Source organism: Rhea pennata, chromosome 2, assembly GCF_028389875.1.
Source record: "Rhea pennata isolate bPtePen1 chromosome 2, bPtePen1.pri, whole genome shotgun sequence".
Classification (NCBI taxonomy): domain Eukaryota; kingdom Metazoa; phylum Chordata; class Aves; order Rheiformes; family Rheidae; genus Rhea; species Rhea pennata.
The window spans coordinates 3,960,820-3,986,237 of record NC_084664.1 but is presented as its reverse complement, the minus strand read 5'-3'; the positions used below and the strand labels follow the sequence as shown (position 1 = coordinate 3,986,237).

Here is a 25,418-nt window from a genome sequence, read left to right as displayed (position 1 = left end):
TTCAGCATACCCAGCACCTTCACTGCAGCGTCTTTGACTTGGTTCTTTTGGCCTCATCCACGAGGAAAACATAAGCGCCTCGGGGCTGATCACGCCAGAAGGTCTGTGCCCTTAGCCGCAGCAGCTGGGAGGATGCGGCACCTCCCGGGAAAAGGCCGCGTTCGTTTTGCGTGATGCATACTGACGAGCGCTAATGTATTTCAGGGCTGAACTTTCCGCATAATTGCTTTTCAGTGTTTCCCTACCAGAGCCCCTGAAATAGAGGATTTTGTATGTTAATGTCTTTCCCTGCATAATGAAAGAACAAATCTCAGCCCTCCTAGCCTTATGTCATGCCACACCGACTAGTGCTTTACATTTTAATGGTCATTATTTCAAGCCTTTCTTATCGCTCTTACATCGAATAATACTTATTCCACTAAAGGGAATTTGGTGTACTCCTGGTTTTGATTATTTTATAAGTAGTAGCAGAAAGCAAAGGTTTTTAAGGGCTTTTTTGTTTGTTTTGTTTTGTATGACCAGTTAATTACCTTAAAAAATGGTGCTCCTGAGCAGCCTGGATCAGCATTCCTTTTTACCTGAAAAATACAGTGTACAAATGTGCACACACCATGGGATACAAGTTTTAAGAGTCAGCAGAGAACAGGCTATTTTCACACAAGCAAGAGGTACCTGTAAAAAACCAGCAGGCATGGAATAAAGTGTCAAATCTCTTCAGTCCTCAGCCCAGGCTTTAGCAGAGAGGTACCTTGGTGGTACCAGGCGCGCAGCACAGTGACTGCAGGTTGAGATCTGTGGTCAATGTTTTTTTTTTTTTTAAAGAAAACAGCACTAGAGAGCCCAGAGAAGCTGTTCAACTGGCCCCACAACCTGCCTGCCCCTGTGTTTGGGCTTATTCTGCAACTGGCCACATAGCACCCTGCTGTCCCTGAAGCATGACGACAACAGGGCCACCCGGCATCACAAGGAGGTCACATATTTGAAGATTTTAAAAAAAGAAAAAAAAAGTAGCTCTTTTTCTACTATTTCCCCCAAACAGTTTTACTCACAATTAGGTCAGATTAAAAAGTCAGCACACAGCAAAAGTTGAGTTACTTTGTTTAAAATAAAAACATGTATTTCTATCACCTTAGGAGTTGTTCCTCTCTTGGCACAGGGACCCTGTGATCCTCCCACTTCCTTTTATCAGCATCTTCAAAAGAAAAAGGAAGTTATAATTGCTTTCTCCTCTCACCATAAAAAAAAAAAAAAAAAGAGCAAGTCTGCCGCTCTTTTCCATTTCACATCTTGAGAAGAAACATGCTTTGAGCAACCATTTATTTACAGAATAAAAACAACATCTCCTGGATTTCAAAGGGCAGAGCAGTTCAGAAGAACAAGGCGATCTCCTCCCTTCCCTACCATCAGCTTTTGCTTTTTACCACCTACTGTCTGTACAGCCTACTGCACTGCCTCTTTCCTCATTACAGCAGCATAATTTTCCCCAGCTTTACCTATTTTTTTTTGAACAGTGCAATGACAGCTGCAGCTCTGTAACTACTGCAAACCTACCACTTACAGTTCAGTGCCACAAGCTAGCATCTAAGCAAGCTCCAAGGAGAAAAAGCCAAGTCAAGGTGAAGAGTGGGACATAAGTCTAAAGCAGAGGGACGACACTAAAGAGTTTGAAGCGTCTTTACTGTCAGGCTTCCTGCATGGGAAAAGCAGAATGGGCCAGGTTACGACGCATTAATCTCCAGACAAGAGCAAGTTGGCCATAGCTCGGTTAGTCAAGGGAAATACTGAAGCCCAGTTTCCCCAAATCTGCTTACCTCACAACAGCCTTCTTGACAAAGACTAAGCCTTGAAGATTAGAAAAGATCTCACTTTCACACGTTGGAAAATGGAGGAAGACAGACCCAGCCTTTTGCTTCTGCTAGGGACATCTACGTTAAAGCATTCTGCTTGGGGAGGGGAGTAGAAATATGGGAAGAAATGAGCAGTTTCATAAGCACAAGCATGGAAGCCTGCTTTTTTTCTCCCTTTTTTTGATTTTTGCTAATTTTTTTTAGTTCCTGATTAGGCAGGGTCCAAATAATGTTCATTTGAGAGTCTTAGCATTCAAAGCATCACTCTCAAACTACATCCTCTGATATCTGAAGAGGTCACATTCACAGATGCAGTACGAATGATGAGTTTTCTCTTGCATCCAGTCATTCATTTCTACATAGCCTGATGAAATACAGTGTCTTCTTCAATGCTTTTATCAAATATGTTTAAAATTTGTTTTTTTAAAAAAAAAAAAAAGTTCACAAGCTCTGAGTAGGGACTGACTGGCAGTACAATTACATAGGCTTAATTCCATTAAAAGACTAGGCTAAAAATCTAACAGCAGTATGCAAAATCTCCATTACTTACTGCTAAATAACTGTAAAAGGACCTACAGGACTGGATTACATCTTACTTCAAACACTATGACATTTCAAAATGTAAATTTTCCAGGAAAAGCCTCTATATTATGCTCTCTGAAAGCAAACAGCAAGAATGTTAAAACTACGAAGGGACTGTATCCTAGCCTACTGCAATCTGTTGCTCAATGGCTTAGACAAGCAAGTTCATATATATGCAGTTCAACAGAGGTAATAGTTGCTCTTTACTGTGTAGGTGGCTGTACATAAATCCTACCTAAATCCCCACAAATAAAAAGCAGTAACGTGAACTCAGGCTCATTAGAGTGTAGCATCTTAGCATCTCAGCGAAGGCCATAGAGAGTACGCACAGATACATCTCCCTGTAAGAGACTGCATACAATCTAGCACGTTATGACAACATCTGAAGTTACTCCAATTTTAAAGCTATTTGTTAAAGAGAACAATTGAGCTTATTTTTAAAGTATTTTGGACACTGGCACATAAAATATTAAAGATGCACATGAAAATGAAAAGGCTGAAATACCTTGTTTCTAAAATGCTTAATTACTTCCAAAACTATGAACAGAGACAACAATTACCAAAAAGCCATTTATTAGATATGTACATATATACATACACATGCAAAATGATTTTATACACATTTACACAGGTTCAGTTATTAATACAGTGCAAAAATAGTTTAAAAGATAAACCTTCCATAAACTTAACAGGTCTTTGGAAGCAGAAAAAAAAAACAAAACCAAAAAAATCTAAGACAGAAGACGGTCATTTTCATAAAGTGACTTAGCACTTCAACTCTTTAAATTAAGGGAGTTTATTCTTTGCCAGTTTTCTTGTGCTGTACTGCTGCCTGAAGAATAGAATTTCCAAAGGAAATATCTTGAAATCTGACAGAATTAAGGAGACACCAGTCAAACTACATTAAATAGTTTAAAGTCAAAAAAAAAAAAAAGAAGGAATTATGAGTCAGATTTCATGTATTCAAACTGCAAGTCGTTCTTTTTATTAAATCTCAAAGCACTAAGATCAATGTAAATTATTCTATTCTTCTTGCTGTTTCAGCATAAGAAAAGCTTTAATTGTATAAATACCATACAGGTGTAGAAGCCATTCTAAATACTGATAAAAAAAATACATATATATCAGATAGTGCTTCCTCTGCCTAGTCCCTCAATCACAATCTAAACCTACAAAGTGCGTACATACTATTCAATGTAGATTCCTTAATATGGTTTACACATATGACAGAAAAAGGTTGCAAAGGGATTAAGACTATCAGCAAATCACAGCCTTGTTCATTTAGAGGATGTAACTGAATCCTTTCTACTAAGTAATCCACAAAGAAAAAAGAAATTACATTATGGAAGGCAGAATTGTACCAACAGATTTTGCTTGGTTTTAACAAAACAGTTGAAGGAAAAGGAAAGTATTAAACAAAAGCTGAATTTAATCTTTACCAATTCTAAATATGTTAATTACAAAAGCTCTCTAAACACCTTGTTCTACCACCATTTTTCTTATTGCAGAACTGTTGCTAACATTATCTGGCACAGGGATATATTTGTTTTACAACAAAGCAAACAGTCAAATGCCAGGGCAAGCACTAGGAACATTATAATTTCTTCCAATCAACTCAGTACGAGCATGAGGAACAGAAAGAAGGTAACGGTTCACTGGCCTCAAGCGCCAGTTGTTAATGTTGCTCGCCTTAAGCTACAGCAGACTAGCTTTAGTCAACTCAATGGAGAATCAGTAACACTGTTCTGGACTCTGGTAGGAATTGGGAGCTGGAACAGGTCACTAAGGTTCCTTTCACAAAATTTTATCCATTTGTAGGACAAAACGCTTCATCCTTTCCCTGCGGGATTAGATTCCTCTTCATACTGCAGTGGAATGACACCTAGTTTAGGCTCCCCAGCTAACCAAAACCACAGTCACCAGATCCAGTATCCTTACCAAGGCATCAGCTTCCAGTATGAGATGCTGGGGAGTGTCTTTCTTTAAGATTTTTTTCTTTTTACTGGTAATCTAATCTCATGGCGTAGGCCCCTGAAGTCTCCAATCACATAGAAAAAGTACCTCATCAAGTAGAACAGGAACTGAGCACTATGGCAATTTAAAGCTTGTCAATATTAAACGTCCCATATCTGTGCGTCTCAAGGACAGTGGTTTAGTGTTGGCTCCACTTCTCCACTTAACCTGTTTTCTGCTACAGTCTACAACAAATAATTTTAATCTATCTCCTTCCAACAGAAAAGTATTCCTCTGATGGCACACAGTTCTAGCTGTTTGGTAAACTGGCTGGCTATAAATATTCTTCCATCACTTCTATTAGACTATTCCTCACAGTTTAAAGGGTCTCTTTACGTTATTGTTACAGGAAATGGGCTAGCATGGGATGGAAGAGAAATATCCACATTTTACTGCTGGAAAAAGTTCTGGCACCAAGTCTCCTGACGTCCTAGAAACTATTTTCAGATTGTAATGGGCTGCAGATCTACACCTTTGTTGCAGGCAGCTGTATCACAGAATTGCTTTCAGCTGAAGAGTTTGTAGCCTTATGAGATACAGTACCAGAGGTTTCTGGTCTAGCAGTCTAGTACTACTCATAAATGTTTGCATTATATGGTTTCAGAAACAACTCACCAAGATGCAAAGAAGTGATTTTGTTAAGCATTTCTGCAAATGCAGGAAGACAATTCTGCATCATGTTAATCTCTTTGCAACCACTAGAGGTAGAGACTATGTGAAAGGAAAATAAATCTTTGGCATGAGACATTTTGTAGAGCAGACAGAGTCACCAGAAAACAGTTTCCTATGGAAAAAATTTAAAAAAGAAAAAAAAAAGAAAAAAAAATCAGCATCATATTTCCACAATAATACACCTACAGTTCCCTACTACTTTTCAGTTTCAGGCTTCATAATCCCTCAAAGACAGCTGCATCAAAGTGCTGTATATTCTTTAAACATAACCTATTCATACACATTCTAAAATGCCCATACGCATTTCAATACATTAAATACAAGAGAACCCAGTGCAGCAGAGGTTAAGAAATTCAGCTCCTAAGTACTATATTCAAAAGTGCACGCTCATAATTCATCTTAGCGTAAGAACTTCAACACCATTAGCTAAAGGTTTTGTATGTAATAAAGAGAATCTGCTCTTGCTCTCCATTACTGAATATGGCTTTCTACTCACCAACTGTACCTTTTATTTTATTTTAAGGTGAAGGAGTCAGTGGCTGTCATAAGTAGGCTTGGAAGATTTATTATCGGTACAGACCAAGCAAACATAGAACTGCCCTTACAGTAAGAGTGACCTTAACCAAGGAAATAAAGGCCACTTGAGCTGAAAGATCACTTACATTCACTTGGTTTGTTTTATGCTGCTCCAAGTGTATTTACAGCTAACCAATGAATATATACCTAACTACAAAGATGTGCTGTTTTGCCAGAAGACATTTAGAGCTTTTATGGTTTTTAAAGGAGCCACAGCCTTTTCGTTTCCTTCAAAACCCAGAAAGGTTATCCATGAGCCTCTGCTAACCACACAGATAACGGGCTAATCTGATTATGGCAAACTCCTCCTTCACTTTCAGTTACCAAGGGTCTTAATGCTTAGCAAATTCCACAGGCAAAAATTTTACCTGTCACTTTCTCTTTGCTTTGCTACACAGTTCAGTATTTTTCATAAGAATTGGCAGGGCAATACACTGACATGCCAGACTGTTACAAAGCCAGCAAGACAACTGGCAAAATACTGACTGGATGATATTAGCTGAGAAGTAAGAGCCTATTTATGGCAATGAGAAATTGCCATAAATTTCTCAATCCGTTAACAACACCTGACAAAACGTACCGTGCAGTTACCATGTGCCGTGCTGAATACAGCTAGAGTCCTCAATGTACGTTTGATATTACTACAGGGTCCTAGTTTATTTCAAATTGCTTTAAAACATCCTATTCACAATAACCGTTGTCACAAATCTTTAAAAAACTTCCAAGCTATTTTTGGCCAGTTTAGTAAAAGAAAAAAAAAAAAAAAAAAAAAAAACTGTAAAAAGAGAGAGTAGCAAACCCGAGGTCTCTTTCATACGCCGCAGTCAGGCTGTTTCTCCATCAGCTGCCTTGTCAGTATCTGATACGAAGAAAGAGATGCCACTCCTACATGAAAGGCTATTTGCCAGAGGTTCCGTAATCCGTACAAGTAAATGTTGCACACGCAAACAGAGAAAAAGAGTACAAATGTCTTTGTCTTCCTTCCAGAGCTGTAGAAGAGGTACAAGTAACACTACAAAAGCACCAGAGATAGAGTTAGCATTAAACAGTGCGTGTGTGTACAAATATTTATATCTATAACATATCTATGAGATAGATAGATAGATATTTCATAGATACGTTATAGATTGCAACTGCTGGCACATCCACACTACTTGGATGTGCCTACTACTGCAGTCATCACTACGAAGCTCAAAGCTTCCTTCCAACTGCTCTGTTTTAGGTCCTCCAAGAAGAGCAGATGGGTGGCCTCAATCCAGATCCTACTGGGTAAGCATACATACCAAAAGCAGCCTCTCAGCACAACCGGTGTCCTCCCTGGCTGCCTCAGGCTGCGTTAAAATGAGTCTGAACGCTGAGCCAGCTTTCAAAACCCACACATGCTTTTCACAGGGCAAAGGCCCAGCAGGGAAACGGCAAACAATTTTATGCTTCTGCTGTATTTATTCTTGAGACAGGTAAAGGACTTCATTCTCTAGGCTTGACTTGGTAGAAGGACCATCTTTTCTGTTAACAAGCATCTCAGAAAGAATTTTTAGGTTTTTGTTTTTAAATTCAAGAACAGGTGGACTGCATTTGCTGAGCATGTGTGAAGGACACCAACCATCACGGCAGAAAACAAGCATAAAAAAAGTGCTAAAGTGCTGGCAGAGGAGTTGCTTTTTTAACTCAGGCAGTAACAGCTCATGCTTTATCACTTAAGGTCACAGTTTCCAACTGTGCTGATGACACAAGCAGGGATCATAATGTGGGAAGCACTTCACATTAGAGCACAATTTATGCACAAAAATTTTGTGAGGATGACTGCCACAGATCAAAAGGATAAGAGAGAACACATTTTTAAAAAGTAAAAGCTTCTCTAGTTTCAGGCACTAACTGGAAAAAGCAGGGCAGAGCTACTCTTTGTGAAGAGTGGTTTTCATCAAGTTTTTAGGCCCAAATTACTACCTCTGTTTTAAAGTTCTGCCGTGATCGGAAGTGTAAGAAGGCTGAAAGACACTAAATTGTCCATAGCACATACAAATAGCAGTTGGTGAGCAAAAGGTATTGACAAAACAATATGAGCTTAGAACTTCTTTATCTGAAAGCATGAGAATCATTACTGTTCAGCTTTGAAATCTGAGGGTTTGGGTTATTTATTTATTTAAACCTCAAAGCATTGGCTAACACAAACCTCTATGGTCTGGCAACTAGAAGGCAACACAAAACAGAGGATGAGGTACAGGGTACATGCAGAGTTAGGATCACTTTCCACCACCACTTCCAACAAAGGGGAGGGGATAAGGGAAGGAGAGAAATCAAAATAAAATGCCACTGTCCAATCGAGTTTGTCAAGCTAAGCTATAAACCACGTGACGCAATCAACAGCCTCTCTGCAAGTTTTAAATAACCTAGATAAATAAAAATCTTCAAACAGAGCTCCCCAAACTTTCAGAGGCAACAGTACTAAGCTACTAAAACACTGCAGGCATCGTATTATTTCCTCTTTGTCAACTAGTAGCCAGATCAGAGTAGTTGTGACCATAGACTAAATATAGAAGATTTTGCAAGCAATACACTGCCCTCAAGCCAAAGGTTATGGACCTCTGTTTTAGGCACTTAAGAAATATTTCAGAAAATATCTGCTCTCATAGCAAATAATATTTTTCTCATTCACACCACTACAAAAAGAGGTCAGAGAAAATCATCCACTAAAAAAAAGAATCACCCCTAAAGAAGTCAGGAACTGCATTTGTTTTAGATTTAGAAGTAATTTTGAATAATGATGCCATTCTGTATTCGCTTAGTCTTTCAGACGATTATGCTACAAAAGCCCATCACTAGGACTGTCACTGTTACAAAGAAAATGTATCTGCTCCGGGAAACCCATCACTTTTGGACTAACATTTATTGCACTCAACTCCATTTGGCACATTACAGTAAGGAAGCACTGTTAAAAGCTTGCTACTACAACTCCCAAGAGTTAAATTGTGCCCTTACTATACTTGTGCCACTTCCCTAATACCTCTGTGAAATCACCTTTGCACAATGCTGAAAACTAAAGCGTTCCTTTGCTTAATTGAAAATTATGTTGTACACAGTATTAGGCTTACACATAAAAATTTTGTGGCTTTTTCTCATGGAAATTTAACATGATGCCCAAAGTAGCTCACTACTCAAGAGAGCCTGAGCTGGTAGCAACCTGCAAAGTTTTTACAGCATATAGTATTTTGAATGTCTCTATGCTAATGAAGGTACTAGCTAGCGAAGATGGCTCCTGTTAAGGCTATCTATCAATAACACTTATTCTAAAAAGTTTTAGTTAAAAGTGATATTATTTTAAAATAACTCTCATAGCCATAAAATATAACACATTATAACACAATATGTTGTCAGTTTTCAGTCCATTTTCCATAACTCAAAATCCAAGCCAGTAAATACTTCAACTCTATCAAGTGCAATGTAATACTTCTCATAATCTGTTTTGTGTTTACGTGTACCCCAATTTGTTTAGACCTGACCATTCACCCATGAATTCATGGTGAATGTCAATCAGAAAAGCAATCATAACTCAGAAAGCAAAAGCTCTAAGGAATGCTAGGCATGAGAGCTGCTTCTTTCACTATCTTGAACAAAAGACCATTTGCATTCGTGAAGCATTCTTGGGAGTGCACTCACTTCACTTCTTCCTCAAAGAACATTTAATGTAAAATAATACCAAGAACATTGACAGACATGTAAATAATAAGAAAGGCACTGAAAGGACATAGTCTGGATATTGGGGTAAACCATCTTAGAACCCAAATGTGTGTCTCTACATTACATTCAGCAATATCTTAAGTTTTGTAAGCTAATAGGTAATAGGAATAATATCTTGCCTAGACAAGTTGTGTATGGAGACCAAATCCATCAAGAATTTCTGACTCACAAAATGCAAGGTAGGGGCAAGTGGTAAAATAATGTATTTTTAATATGCAAATTATATATTAGTGTGAACGAGTTTAATAAGATTAGTTGATTTCTTATTTCAGTAATCAAACATATCTGTCAGAGCACTGTAGGAACAATATGAAAAATCTGTAACATCAAAATAATATCAAAAACAGAATAATATAATATTAGAAATTGAAAAGTATATTATTTAAATTATTTAAAGTTAACATACCTGAAAAACACAGGCTAGAAAAGGTAGAAAAAAAGCTATCACATTTCCAAGTCCCTCATGGTCTTGCTGTTTGGATACAAAGGAGTGACAAACAAGAAACTGCATCAGCTACAGTTTTGTTAAGTGTTGCTTGATATTTTACAACAATATATTTTGTAAAGCACCTCTCATTCTGGCTTATGATGATTGACTAACAGTGCTGCACAGCGGCAAAATCAGTATCACTGAACAAGGTACCACCAACAAGCTTGCATAAAAACTTTTGCTAGACAAAACCATGCCACCATAAAATCAGGACATTATTTTCACAGTTTAAAGTTGTTTACAGTTTTACTTTTGTTAAAAATAATAATAATAATAAAAGAACATCTAGAACAAAGTACCAGAGTCAAAAAAAAAAAAAATCTGGTAAGACTAAAATATTCTTCCAAATTTCAATCACACCACAGAAGAACAAAACGCAATGTACTCCCACACAGCACAACACAGGATCCAGCAGGTGAGCAGTCACAATTGTAAGTTCTCTTGAAAAACAAAGTAATTCTTGTGCAAAGATGTGCAGCCTAGCCAACTATGAAGTAACATAGTTACCCATAATCTGGTTAACCAAACAACTCTTTTCTTTCATCTCTTTTACTGGTTTCAACTCCAAGTTACCTGAAATGAATACTCCGCTAGGTGAACGCCTCGAATGAGATTCAAAGCTCCACACATGATGTTCAGAACGAGAGAGAGAATGCCCAGGGGAGTCACACGCTGCATTCTGTAAGTGGGCACTTAGAAGCAAAGAAAAGAAAAGAAAAAAAAAAGACTAGTGAAAGTTAGCACTGTTAACTTGAATCCTTTAACATAAAGCAACTCAAATCAGCTTAAACAGGTTTTATACATTTTCCATACCTTTCACGCCTTGCTCCAAAGGAGATCAGTTATGAACAGGAACACCCTTATTGCTGCATGACCCTGTTCAGTTCAGAGCTATTTGGCATTAATGTCTTACTTTAGGCTGCATATGGACATTTTTTCTGCTATTTACTTACAGCAGATTTTCATACTGAACACGTTTCACGGGTCAGTAGACAAGCTAGAGGCTTCAAGCTCTGAAAGGTCTGGGAAAGAGCTCTGATTCCTGACACCCAAAGAGCAAGAGAGCACCTCTTCTCTTTCGCAACTGGTAGTTACGTATATGTCCCCATACTCTGCCCCTGGATCACCGCAAGTAGAACACTACCACTATAGCAGTAAGAAGGGTTAATATTCATAAAACACAGAAGAGAATGAAGTGCAGGAGCCCTCAAGGAGTCTCTCTAACTCTCAGGATCTTCTGGCTCTTGTCCAGACCAAGCCAGCTGCTAACTACTCTACACAAACCATGCTCCTCTCTGGCTTCATTTCAGTGACAAGCAAAACACCCTAACAGCTTAAATATTGCTGTACTGCACGGTCTAAAACAGAAAAACGCTTCTGTCTTCTCCTGCAGCAGAGATTTTCTTGATATGTGGATGTAAAAAAGGTCTGGTCCCAAATTAATATAGAGATTTAAATTATCCTTTATAAACGTCTGTGTAATTTATTGGTCTGACACGCATCCACATCTCCCTGCTTTCGTCTCTAAGGCTGCTGCAACAGGAAATATATTAATCTCATTTGCAACATTTCACATTATGCAGCATTACTCTATATTATTGTTAAACATTTCCATGTAAATAAAAGATGTAAGTATCCTAGGCATCTAAAGGCAACTTTGCTTTTTGGCCACGCAGTGAAATTCAAAGCCCCAGTAGGTCACTGAACAGAAGCTGGACAAGTATGCTTGTTCTTATATGATCAGAGTATCCAGTCTACAATTATTTATTGATTAATTAAATATTGTTGCCACAACTACATATTTCTCTCTCGTGGAAATACCCTCATAATGACTACTGTTTCTTCCTCTTTCCTCCTAAGTTGCTAAGATTTACTTCAGAGGCAGCCAGCTTCTCTTTTAAACAAAGAGGAACTATCAAGCACAAGTGTCATTTATTATACAGGATCGGGCAAACTATGCTCATCAACACTTTCCAGTATCTAGTGAGGAAATTGCAAGTCTCTATATATTGTTTCTGCACATTGAAGACCACAGCATGGAAAATTATTTACAAGTTACAATTTTTGCCCAGCAAACACAAAGACTTACCATCACAGAGGCAGAGGAAATTACAATATTTAGTTGCTCAGGGTTCATAGCCTGTGAAAACTGATCTTTAAATTGTTTTCTGTGGAGCTTTATTTTTGCTATGTCCTTCTGAGGTTTAACCCACAAACTGAAATTGCACATGTTCAAGTGATAATGGATAATGCTAGAGCAAAATTATGACAACCTCTTGTGTAAATTTGATTACATTTTTATAAAAAGAAGTATATATTAAAATAGCCTGCTACAGCAAATAAGGAAACAAGCTATTCTAGTAGAGAGTAATTTTGCACTGGCACAATTAAATGGCAATTGGGATTCAAACCAGTATGACTTTTCAGGTAGAAGTGTCATGCTCTTGAGAGCGTAAAAAACTATGCAGAAGATATTTTTGGGACTGTAGTTTACCTAGCACCCTGGAAAAATACATCTGCAGGTTTAAACAAGTATAGAGCAATTCCACAAAAACACCCTCAAACAATGAGGAAACAAACTTTCACCTGCAAAAGATTTTCTGAGCATAGCCCTTTGGCCATTTAACCGGAGACTAATATTAATGCCTCTGCCAAGTGCTGTGCACTGAAGAGAGAGAGGAGCTTGGCAGAGCCACAAACTCAAGGCTCCAGAGAGAGAGAGTACCAGCAGCAGAAAGTGAAATCAGACTTGAACACTTTAAAATAAAATACAAGCACACAAAAGAAGAAAAAGGGGTGAGAAGAGATTATTATATCTTTTTAAAATACTTTAAAAATGACCCTGAGAAGTACTCCCTGTGTGCCTACGAAAGACTAAGAGCATTCATCAAGGGGAGTACACTGCTGCATAATTTAGTGGCAAGCTTATTAGACTAATAGTACAAGTTTTTCTTTCATTTCATAGAGCCAATTCTGACATGAACAGTCTCCCTGTTCACACAAAGCTACTTACACTTCACATTTCTTATATAAATGACTGCACTTTCCTTTTCATGCTATATTGACCAAGGACACAAAGTTTCAATATCTTTCAGAAAGAACTGGGCTTGGATTTAGTTAAGAAAGGAAGGAATAAAAGGAGGAAAGAATGCAAAAAAAAAAAAGGGGGGGGGGCTTGTATTCCTATATATTCTAAAAAGAGCAAAAACTCCCTGACTTTTCAGATTCCTTTCACACTACAAGAAAAAGGAGCCAGTGAATGAGATCATACAACTAGAAGGAAAACAGGAATCAACCACAACCACGCTAGGAGCCTGTTGTTTTGATCAAGCCAGAATTCATCTTCTCTACAGAATGCAAAACCAATTACATTCTGCTCTCCTGTAACCAGAACACTTCACTGTATAACCAAGTCTCCGGTATAGCACAGTAATAAGGAAACAAACACTGTTTACATGGCTAAACTTAGAGCAGCAAAGTGGAATTCAGCTGCTAGTTAATGATGAGAGGAAAGAGACAAGCCAGGAAAGCTAATTCCACCTGAGGGAAACAGATGATCATCAACATGATTTTTAAAATAAAGAACAGTCTGTACAAGTATTTGGGTTAGACCACGGAGGACAGCCAGAGACAAAGCCAGATGGAAAATAACAGAAAGCAATTAAGAATATGGGGGAACTGAAAACGTATTTCTCAGCACTGAGCACAGAGTAGCTCGCAAACGTTTGGCACTTCAATCATCACACTAGTGTGACATGCAAAGAATTTCTAAGCCCTGCCACACTATAAACATTTAATCTTCAAGAACGATTCTGAGGAAGACTCACAAATCTGACTCATCATTAAGATGTTGTCATTTCTATCTTTTCCTTCCCCTAGCCACTGTCCCTGCAGATTTTAATCTAAAATACCTATGTCAAATTATATTCCAGCTCACCCATCAGAAACAATAAAACTGAGCAACTGGAACATAATTTTATTAGTGTTTTGTAAGCCACCAAGGAAAAAAATAAAAAAGGAAATACAAGCTCATGGTATCCCAGCTGCATTTAAATTGCCCTGCTAATAGGATTAAAAGCATTTTATTTTGTAAATGAAGTAAACAGGACATTGACTATGGCAATTTTATAATAATAAAAGAAAGGATAGAACTTTTAAAAGTAGATAAAATGTCAGTATTTGTTATAGAAAGCTCCCCTGTCAAGTCTCTACATATTTTTATGCAGATACGCATATCATCTTTCAGAGTTTTACTCTAATACATTAAATTTGAATGAATGAGGTAAAAGGAGAAAGTGCAGATTGGAGGTGAACTCAAGACAGTCTGAAAATGACAGTACTCTCAGCTCAAACATATTTTTGTAATCATTTTCTTCCTCATGGATAAAGTAACTCACTGAGACTGTACATACCTTGTATCTTAGTTTACAGTAAACACAATGAATTAGTGGAGTTTGTTAAATTTTATTTGACATAAGAATCAACTTGCTCTTCACTATGACACAAAGGCAGTCTTTTCTTCAAGGTTATATACAGATAACTCTGATTTCTCAGGTCAAAAGAAACCATATTACTGCTTTTCTGTCCTTCACAAATTAGATGTTCAGGAAGTCTGTACTGTCACCTTTGCATAGTAGTAACTTACCAACCTCCACATGAACTTCTGCATGCCCACCATTAGCCATCCCATTCATCAGCTCTGTATCCTCCAGTTTTAGCTGCACTGGGGGCTGGAACTTCAGCTCCTCCTGAATCTTCTCCCATTTGGACTTCATATGAGAGCCACTTGCATGGTTAAAATGACACTTGATTTTCTGAATAACGTTATCTGAAATATTATTTTTTTTAAAAAAAAAAATCAAGAATTAGCTGCACAGAAGTTGAGTGCTTCAAGTAACTGATGAGTTAAATCCTGACGTTCTTTGGGTTTTTTGTTATTATTTCTTTCTTCGTTTCTTTTCTCATTTCATTCAGATATAAAATTTCAACGGTAATTAGGGAACAAAAGTACCTTTCCCAGGTGTTTTGTATTGCACCACATCCCTTCTGGATGCTTTAAGTAACTCATCTCAACATCTTGCCTGCCAGTGGACTGAAAGCAGGCTTTCATATTGCAAGTATTATCATGACAAACATTCTGAACTTAGCCCATGAACTACCATGAAGCCTGAAAGATGCAATGCCATATCACGTTTTAATAATGTCAAGGGTTAAGGTTTTTTTTTCCAGTGTAGAGCTAATTTAATTCAATTCTTATTTGAGTCATATAACAACCCTTACTGCCAGAGGCAGTGATTCCACCAACCCGCATGCCATAGATTTATATATAGATTATGCTGCTATGTCTTTCATACTTAATTTTTTAAGCACAATTCATAGACAAATTCCTTTCCACAAATTTGGCTAATGGTTTGACATGAGTTACCACGGAACTGAGACCAAGTTGTGAATCTGTCCGAGAAAGAATTATCCACTTCTCCGGACTTCTAGTACCTCACCATGGATACTGCTGTTTCCTGTTTTATTGTGCAAGAACACGAGCAAATTCAAGGTCATTATGCTAAATACTTAGGCAAATAAAATGCAGAAACATCAATTTTGTAAAGACATCCTGTGAATAAAATTCCCATCGTTAAGATATTGTCATGCTAAAAGACTTGCACAGGTTGACCACAGCTACTACTGAATACCAAACATATGTAATAGCTTAGAGCACAAATTCAGAGAGCACACAGGAGGGCTTGATGTCATGCCATACACAGTGTCATAAGCATTCATCACTGAAAAATCCTGTATTTTACCATAAATTAGTCTACTGTAATAATCTGCGACTCTCAGGCAGAAGGCCAAGATCTTATACATAAGTGCACCTCAGATCCAGACAAACAAATAAAAATCACATCCAGACAAACACAGGAACAACATGCAGCAACATGTGGCAGGCCCAGTAACAGAACACATGATGACATTAAAAATAAAAAAGCAATGTTTTGCATTTTCCTTTCTTAGGAAGGAACATAGTAAGACTAAAAGAGGCTAGAAATTCCCAGTCAAGTTGCAAAAGGAGTAATTTGGATTTCAGCATAAAGTTACATCACACCTAAAATGTGATTCTGCAGGTAATTCACTTAAAATTCAAGATCACCGTATAACATACTTTTCTTGGGATTTCTCAGTCTTTTACTTAGCAGCTTAACTCTGTTCCTGAAATCTGGATAGAAGCGTGATAACCCACTGCCATATCTTATCCTTTCCCAGAACAGAGTTTCTTACTGCAAATAAAAGGTGTTTTTCAAAGGTGTGATGTTCAGTAGAGCAGCTGCTACTTAGCAAGAAAGGCATTTATATCAGATAAAAAAAGAAACAGTAGGCATGATTATGAAGTAGTATATGAGTCTAAGTCATGCCAGAATTGTCCACAAAAAATCTACTTTGTCTCCCTTTTTTCCTGTACCCATCTGTATCCAACTGTCAGATTTTTTTTAATTAAATTATATAGTGTTTGAGACATGGATTGCCTTATTCTTCTGTGCTTGTTTGTTAATCAAAACGACATTTTGCTCATCTATTACGGGGGCTCTCAGGAACTGCAAGAACAATAATTTAATAGTTTAATGCAGTTACAAAAGCTCCCCCTCCTCCTACACAGACACGGACAGGCATACAGACAAATTCCTTTTTATGATCAGGCTTTAGCCAAGTAACATTATTTAAGATCATAAAAGTAACAGAAAGTATTCTTACTATTAAAGAACAAAGCTACGAACCAAATTCAAGAAAAGCATATGGTCTGGAAGCTACATTGATGCTTGTTGTATCATAGGAAGCCGCAAATTCCCACTGAAGCTCTTCCAGGAAGCAAAACGCCATGATGGTTGAGTAATTGCTGGAACAGATTGCCATGCAGGCAATATCCCCAGAGGAAAGAAAACTGAAAGAAATATATATCATTTATCAACATAAAAAAGTAAAAGGGTCATGCCGAACATGAAAATTAAACTGTGCTGTCAAAACAAATGTAGCGACTGCTCTGACAGAAAAAGCAGATTAGAAAAAAAACTTATCGTATTTGCACCACTGTAATACTTCTGCAGCCTCTGCAGATCTGTCACTTACTCTTAAATCATTCAACAGGCTTTAGCATATTAAAGATCACAACACAGGTTTTACTAAATTATTACATGAGTAAAAATTGTGGATACTATTTTCCCAGATCAGCTTTAAATCATGCTAATGAGAAAAGAAATGGCCAGAAAATATCACAGGAAAGAAGACTAAATGGAGAAAAAATGGTGACTTTCTACAAACAAAAGTAAAAAAGAATGGAATCTTTTTCACAGAAACCCTGCAACTGTATTCATTGCTCCCCCTGAATAAGGCTTCATATTAACAACAAAAGATTTTCGTTACCTTGCACAAACCAAGATATTTGAATGCCATTAATGTTAAATCATTTTTTACAAATTAAGATGATTTTGTATCAGAGAGAGCATTAAAAAAATTCTACTCCAGGATGGAGTTCCTGTAACATGAAACCATATTCATGAATAAGTCACCATTTACAGATGCTCCAAAACCTTCCACAGGAAACCCCCTGGGGGATTCAACTGACCAAATGCAGGTGTCTAGGTTGGGGTAAGTAAAATCACTCTCTAAACTTCATTAAGTAAAATGCGAGTCAGGGCACATAGTTCAGATGTCAACACTTACAACGTAAATAGCTAAACTTCAACAATCCCCACTGTAATTATGAATTTTGATTATCTCTGGACAAAGACAAGTCTTTCCTTAGAGGTTAGCCATCTGTTTGTAACGCTCAGCGTAAACCTTCAGTTTTGAAGCTGAACAATTGCTCCTTTTCTGCATTTTTCATCTCTTTTACCATTTATTTCATCCCTGTCATATAGAAACGTGAAGTATTTCTGTCTGTACCACACTGCTACATACTCACGTACATACTCATACATACTATGTGTTTGGGAGTTATGGTTCTGATTAGCCTCGCAACAGCCTCGTTACTCTGGGTTTGTTCCTTAAATTCTTTCTGTTCCTGTCTCACAGCTGCAAAACAACACCACAGCTGTGTAACACTATCTTCTCCAAGTTGTCAAAAATTTATAGCCTTTATGCCAGGTATCTGTTTGTACTCTTGTCATTTCACAGTCAGATGCATAGATACTTCTGTAGGGACTATGGAAAATTAAAAGCAGCGGGAGATATTAGTATCAAAGGGCACAAGTTCACTTTGAAGGAAAATAAATTAAAATGCTAATCTTTTTCTTTCCAATGCACTCAGGTATAAGTTCACACATCTTCTTCCTTCCAGCACTCCTCCTAAAAAGAAGGATACTACTTACAGTTTTATCTCAGGATTGCTATAAGTTCTCTTTGCTAACCGGAATGCAGTCACAAGCAAAAACTCATTTTTAAGAGTTAAACTAAACTGAATAGTAAATGAAAATTCTCCTATCTGAATTAAACCTTAATTTCTTAAAATAAAAACTAGCAGATCCCTCTCCAGTACATAGATCTCTCTCCGATACATAGAAACAGAAACTAAACTCTTCTTCATGAAGTCAGTATGCTTCAGGCCTCCTTAAGACTGAGCTTCTTGGGACTTGAACCTTGTTGGTATTCAGAAACCAGATAGAATGGATTTCTAGGTGAGCCAGAATCAGAACTGTAGGAGCACAGGTGTTTTCAGGCCAGGAAAAACAAACACCTAACAAGAGGAGGCATCAGCAAGATTAGACTGTCACTGAAGAGAGGCGGCTTGGGTACCATTTTAGTCTAAACTACTTTAAGTAATTCTTCAGCACTACATTCCTTTTGAAAAGTTATTTGTAGAAGTCCAAGCCACTCCAACTGCTAACATGAAAAAGCCCATTGAGCAGATTGAATTTGCTGCAAAAGATAGCGACAACTAAAATAAGCAATTCTTAACATATGCTTTCTAAACTGAGTAGGAGCTGTGTGGTTGTGGTGCTAAGACTCAAGGTTTCAAAATACTGCTAGGAGTTTAAAATCTAGACAAGCACGATGGGATTTCATAACAGAGTTAAGCATTACAAAAGATACCTAATCCCTAAAGTTCAACTAATCCCCAGGACAACCATTTTCAAAGTCAAGGTAAGCAAAGAGAAAAAACAGGGACTTACTGTATGCTAAGGTCACGTCCTTTTGCTGTGCCTCGACTTGGATACTGTGCCAGAACTGATGATAATGCCTTTAATCTCCTTCTGCATTCTAGAAAGTCTTGGTTGAAATGAAAATCTGTGGAGGCTGAGAGGGGAAGCCCATCCCTCACCCGCACCACACAGGCAAAGATGATCATGGACATTCTCCACTGGAGTACTCATGAGGACAACCTGAAAATAAGTATCAAATTAAGTCAATGGTAAATTAACAGATGCGATCTCAATTACTTACAAGCCAATATGCAAACTAGTACTATGTCAAAGTAACTGTTTATCCACCACTATTACTAAACAATACCTCTCGTACCACTATCACTACTGAAAGGCAACCAAGGTATTTTAAAGATCAGAACTGTATCCATTTTTGCCTCTCTCAGGCAAAAAAAAAAAAAAAAAAAAAAAAAAAAAGACAGGCTGAAAAACTATCTGAAAAGAAATCAGTATTTTCTCTCCCTGTGCTTTACCTCAAGTGTCAGAAATGCTGAGGAAAATTCTTAAAGGTATTTATGGAAACTGGCTAACTCCCATTGAGATGCTGCAGTTCCACTGGGCCTCCAGAGGCCTTAGTGTTGCTGATAGGTCGGGTTTTCTAGTATAACACAGAAATACAAAAATAAATTTTTGGCTATAGTCTGTCAGGCTCTTTTTACAGAATGAAAGAAGAATAAATATAGAATTAAGGTTGTCCTCTCTTGACTTCTTACTCCTTAGTAGACCACTTAACCTTCCTGGAAAACTTATCATCAGGATTTACCTGGTACATTCAGAACACAGAGGAGATCTGTCCTTCAGACATACCACAGATACTCATTACAACATGTTAGAAGACTAATGCATCAGCTCACATCATCTCTGAAAGATAATCATATAGAGCATTTTAGAGATCTCATTAATTTACTCACTTCATATATATACAGATACATACAAATATATATAAATATATTTCCCATTCAGTGGGTAGACATACCCTGGAAAGTATTTTGCCTCAGAAAAAAGATGAACTAAAACCCCTCATCTTCTTACCCAATAAGTCAATTCCTACATGTATGCAAAGACACCCAGATTACCTACTAAAAAATTCTTTGCAAAATATGTCTAATGTGCTCCATCACTGTTTTGAAACTTATTCTAGCTTCTTGTAAAATTAGAGCTCTAAATCAGCAGACTTCAAGGGATTATCACAAACAACTCATAGCAAAAAAGTCATTTACAATGCTTCAGGCAAACTACATAAAGGATTAGACAAAAAAAAAAGACACTGAAAAGCCAAACCTTTGATACAGTTAATCGCTGCTTTAAGTAAAACTCTTTTAAACTATTAGTTCAAATGCTGAAGGTTTCTTATTCATCATCAGTGTTCCTGCTGTTTTCGGAAGGTAAAAGAGCCGTCATAAGGTCAGTTCCCTATAGAGCTTCTCCTATACCTAATAAGGGGTGAGTTTTCACTACAAGGGGCAATAAGAGGGTCTCATTTCTTCTCCATATGAATCATTTCCACATAACCTGTAGGAATTTAATATTTTAGACCACTACTCCTTTATCAAAGGTGGCTGAAATCTGTCAACAAGATTTAAAAACAAACAAACAAACAAAAACCTAACAATTGTCAGGAAAAATGACAGAAAGTATAACTGCACATAACTTGTTTCCTTTGAAAAAGCAAATTTAAACTACAGAAAGGGTTATTTTGAGCCTCTAACACTTAGTGTTCTTTAACCTCCATTTTAATCTTTCTTTCACTGTCCTTGTAATCATTTATTTTCTCTAGTAGTCAGCTCAGCTGCAAAATTAAACTAAGCTCACAAACTACATTTCAGTACATATCAAAATTAATTTCAACAATAATCAAAATAATTACATATCAACTTGAAGCATCACATCAATCTTCAATATGCTGCGATAGTATCAATGAAAGAAAACAGTGCAGAAAGCTGCTCAAACTTGAAATGAAAATAAAAAAGAAGTTGCCAGCTCAGAAGTATTAACTTTGATACAGTTAGCTTCTAAGTTCAATTCCTCAGAGCACCACATTTTTGTCAGTGGTTGCTAATGCTGATAAAGTGTAGTTCAGAAGTATCCAGGCTGAGAAGCACTACAGAGGCAATATACTGAGCACTCTCATTTACCTTTCAGAAAAAGCCAGGAAATGAACAATAAAATGGAAAGGCAATAAATAGAACCCAAGATATTTGCTAAAAACAGAGTGAGTTGAATAATTTCATGGACTAAATACATGAACAGCTGCAAGATTTTAGGGGGAAAAATAGCCATCATTACGGATAACATTACCTACAGCTAAATAACTGTTTGCCAAAAGGTTTACAACTTTCTAAGGCATAAATATCTTCATGCTTCAAGGCTTAAGTCTTTCAATAAATATCAGTGTAGCTCTCACAGAGCTGCCCATTTTAGGAATGCTGCATCCTCCTGTGATAGATCTGGTAGTGGCCACTGTCAGACTCCTAAATCAGCCACCAGTCTTCACTGGAGAAATGAGCCAACGCTCCTTCCAAGGACAGTACAACTCCTGTAACGTAGTAGTATATATTTCCATATTCATCCAAACGGCTTGACTTTTTAAAAATCTGCCTGCCTGTGAATTCTCAGCTTTGTTGCCTAAGGAAATGAGGTTTATACAATCAAGTCGTAAGTTCAAGTGGGAGAGACATTAAAATCTTAAATTTCTTTTAGCTTTGAGAAAGTAAGCAACTGTGTATTAAACAAGGATTCCATTAACATCTCAAACAGAGAGAAAAGCTGATGCAGGGACTTTTAACAGACAGCAGAGAACAAGTAAGCACAAACTCTGTGCAAAACTGGAAAACTGCTCACTGGTTCTGCTTCTTGAGAGTTCCCCATTTACAGTCTAAAGGCATGTTTGCATATTAACACCCTACTCCCCAAGAAAGCAGAAAAGGTGCGTGTTGCTTTCAGATATAAGAACAGTATCTTTAAGGCTCCTGTCAGAGGGTGTAAGAAAGAGACCAAGTTTTCCATTAATTCAGGGTTTTATCTGAAGTGTAGCACAGACTTGGTTGAAAGAGATAAGTGCCAACATCACTCCACTAGGGAGGGTAAAGCCTGAAAAGGGGTAAATTCACACAACTGGTACACCTATCTGTCTTCTGTGTAACTCCTGTCTTGCCATCAGCCACATCATTCCCTCAGACTCCCCCTAAAGCCTTTCCTTTTGCTTTCCCACACTCCCCCAGCCCATCTTGCTTTGGCATTGCACTTTGCTTAGTTCTCTTCACTTTTCACTGTGGCCTCCTGTTACTTACACTTTGGAAGATGTTCTGCCCCCACGGCAAAAGAAGTTATTTATGCCTCTCTCAAACATTACTTGGAATTAATTACTTGGAAGGCAATTTTGCCATGTCACTGGTAAATGAACACATGCCATCATAAGTTAATGGACTGATCAAGATCTGCACATAACCAAGTAACTCTATGATATTATTTGAACTTGGTCCTTCTCTCCTCTGGCCTCTTTCTGTTTGCATATGATTATTTACCTGAATTATCTGCAGCTGACTTTACATGGCAGGCCTTTGCACTCATGTCTTGAACTTTGACTATGTCACTGTGTTTTTCAGTTAAGCACATATCAAATCTTCGAGTACTCAAAACTAATCCTGTCAGAACCACTACTTTACCAGCACAGAGTAGGCAAAACCTCAAGAAATGTTTTAAGGGATTGATTCAGAAGAACGAATTATAATTTCTGACTGAAGTACATGAAGAAACACTGTTTGAAGCACCTGTGCATCTAACAACATTTCACAAGTAAACTGTTTAACAAAAGATTAACGTAAATGGAACACATTTACCCGTCTTTAAACAAGATACTTCAAGGTATTCCCATAGTATGCATCTAAATTAAGTTACTGAAATACAGTTCCTCCATCCCTAACTCTCCAAGTAGCACCAAGGCTCTCTAATGACTAGTTAAGGATTATTAAAGAAGTCTTAATCAGACTTCTTACACTTTACTGCACTGTTATGTAAGCTCCTCCATATAAGAAGATTAGGCCCATTCACATGCATCAAGCTTTTCCAAATGTTCTACAACCTCCTACCTTTTTTTCTGTATTTAAAAAAAGTATCTATTCAACAGGCTATGAAAGCAAATGCTAATGTGGTTGTGGGAGGGATTATTTTTAAAATATTGCTCTTTATTTAAGCAATTATTTTATCTGATCATCAAAAATAGAAGCATTCTTTGTAAGGATGGGATAATACTAACAGGGACTCTTTTGTTACCAGCAAGTCTCTCAAGCATTCGTTTTATCTCCATGTTCAGAGTGTTTCCTTTCCTCCCAGAGGTGGCATAAAGGCCAGTTGCAAACCCAACAATACGCAACTACTTTGTCAAGTTCTGATCTCCCTGTGAAAGATCAGAAAGCGTAAGCAAACATTACCACACTCAAGAAGGCTCCTGAAGCAGTCTGTTTCAAAGTTTGAGACACCTGACAATTTGTTACATGATGGTAACTATTATATTTAATGCAGCTCTCCTCTGTAGCATAAGCTTCAGTCATGACTAGTCAGCAGTGGGATATGAGGGTATGAAAGGGATTCAGATTCTCTTAATAAAACATAAAGCATTTAATAGAGCTGCAGCTAATGTGCTGGTTTTAGTCTCAACCAACAGGAAGAGAAAAGGGATTAGGAGATAGTTTAAGAGAAGGAAGCTGGTTATTGTTTTTCTGCTGGATCACTAGGTGAATTTTATCCTTTTCTCACATAACTAAAAAGTTAAATCTGAAATGCAAATAAATTACTAGTCTCTTAAGATTTTGGTAACTGTATCCATTCTTTCCCCGCTTCTCAACTACTCTCACACCAATGCTGACCAAGTGAGTGAAATCACAGACCTACAGTGCAAGAAGTACTACTCTTCACATTCAGCAGTGAATAAAAAATTGTTTGAAAGTATGATGCTATCTCAATTTCAAAATCAGGACTTGTGGTTTGAAGAGCCTGTAAGCTCTTGATACACAATTACATACAAATTAGAACAGAATAGATATGATCTACTAACTCTGACACAAACCCAACCACCTTCAAGCATCAAGCCAGGAACAGATTGCCAAAAAACACTTTGTTACTGTAAAGAATGCAGAGTAAACTCACAGCCACAAGTGACTGAAATATGTGAAACAGTCTGTGCAGTTGCATTTTTAACTATGTGAATATCTGCTTTATACTTATCCTCAAAGGGGAGCAAGCAAAAAATTTTTGTTATCACAAATCTCCTATCTGCATACACTCCTATCAATTACTACAAATGACGCATGCCACACAAAACTCAAACCCCCACATTCAGCTCCCCCATCAAATCTCCTGCCTCACTAGACAGTCTTCCTAGCCCACACCACACCTTACCCATCCTCTAAGAGTCTCAGGCTCTTCGCCTAATTTAATCTCTCAGAAACATCAGCCACCTGAAGTGCTCCCAAACACCCACCCACTGATACCCTGAAGCCTCCTTAAAAAACACCAGTTCACCTCCAAACCTTCGCCACCTGAACATTTTCCCTCATCCACCCCACACTAACCACCACATTCAACACCCCTAACCTCCACCCCCTCATTTCCTTTGCATTAGGAGTGTCAAAACCCCAACCAGCACTCCCTCCTGACACACTTTTGTCATCCCAGAAACCTTGAAAGCCATCTCCTTCATGCTAAAAAGCCCCCCTCAAAGTCTCAGGGCCCCCGAGATGCCCCCAAACCTTGCTTCCCTCCTGCAGGATCCCAAACCCTCAGAGCACCCCTGCTGGCCCCAGCCCACACGCTCAGCGCCCCAAATCCCCCTTATTCCCTCCCTCAGGGCCCCGACCCCCCCCCAACAACCCTGCTCACCCCAGATACCCCCGGGGCCCCTCGCCGCCCCCGACACACACCCCTCGAGCACCCCGGACACCCCCAGCCGCCGCTGAGAGGGGTCTCAAGAAGGGCTCAGAGGAGGAAGAGAAGGAGAAACAGTCCCGGGCCCCCGCCGCCCGGCCTCTCACCTGCCCCCGCCCCTGGCCGCGTCCCCGGGCCTGTCCCGGCCGCGCAGAGGCGCCGGCGGCACCACAACCCCCCGCCACACACACCCCCACACACCCCTCTTCCGCCCACAGAGGCGGCGGCGGCGGCGGCTAGAGTGTCCCGAGCGCGGGGCACGCCGGGACGGCGGAGGCTGGGGCCGGGCGGTGCTGGGCGCTGCCGGGGCTGCAGGGCGGCCGGGCCGGGCCGGGCCGGGCCGGGCCGGGCCGGGCCGCGGTGCCCCGTGGGGCCGCGGTGCCACCCGGC

General features: G+C 38.5%; 1 protein-coding gene across 5 annotated transcripts; it reads right to left on the bottom strand.

Moving 5' to 3' along the window:
• Positions 1-3,053: 3,053 nt before the first annotated feature.
• On the bottom strand, positions 3,054-25,209 carry SEC22C (SEC22 homolog C, vesicle trafficking protein). 5 transcript variants are annotated; one of them, XM_062568739.1, is made up of 9 exons: positions 25,136-25,209; positions 19,870-19,967; positions 19,077-19,286; positions 16,686-16,849; positions 14,564-14,746; positions 10,492-10,610; positions 9,835-9,900; positions 6,490-6,702; positions 3,054-5,226 (listed from the first exon to the last, which is right to left on the bottom strand). In XM_062568739.1, exons 3-8 carry the CDS (start codon positions 19,256-19,258, stop codon positions 6,502-6,504), a joined length of 915 nt encoding a protein of 304 aa, XP_062424723.1. In that variant the 5' UTR covers positions 19,259-19,286; positions 19,870-19,967; positions 25,136-25,209; the 3' UTR covers positions 3,054-5,226; positions 6,490-6,501. The 5 variants fall into 5 exon arrangements, with proteins under 5 accessions (XP_062424723.1, XP_062424721.1, XP_062424724.1 ...); XM_062568737.1 differs by lacking the exon at positions 3,054-5,226 and having other exon boundaries at positions 6,437-6,702; XM_062568741.1 differs by lacking the exons at positions 3,054-5,226; positions 6,490-6,702 and adding an exon at positions 6,931-7,210.
• Between the last annotated feature and the right edge of the window lie 209 nt (positions 25,210-25,418).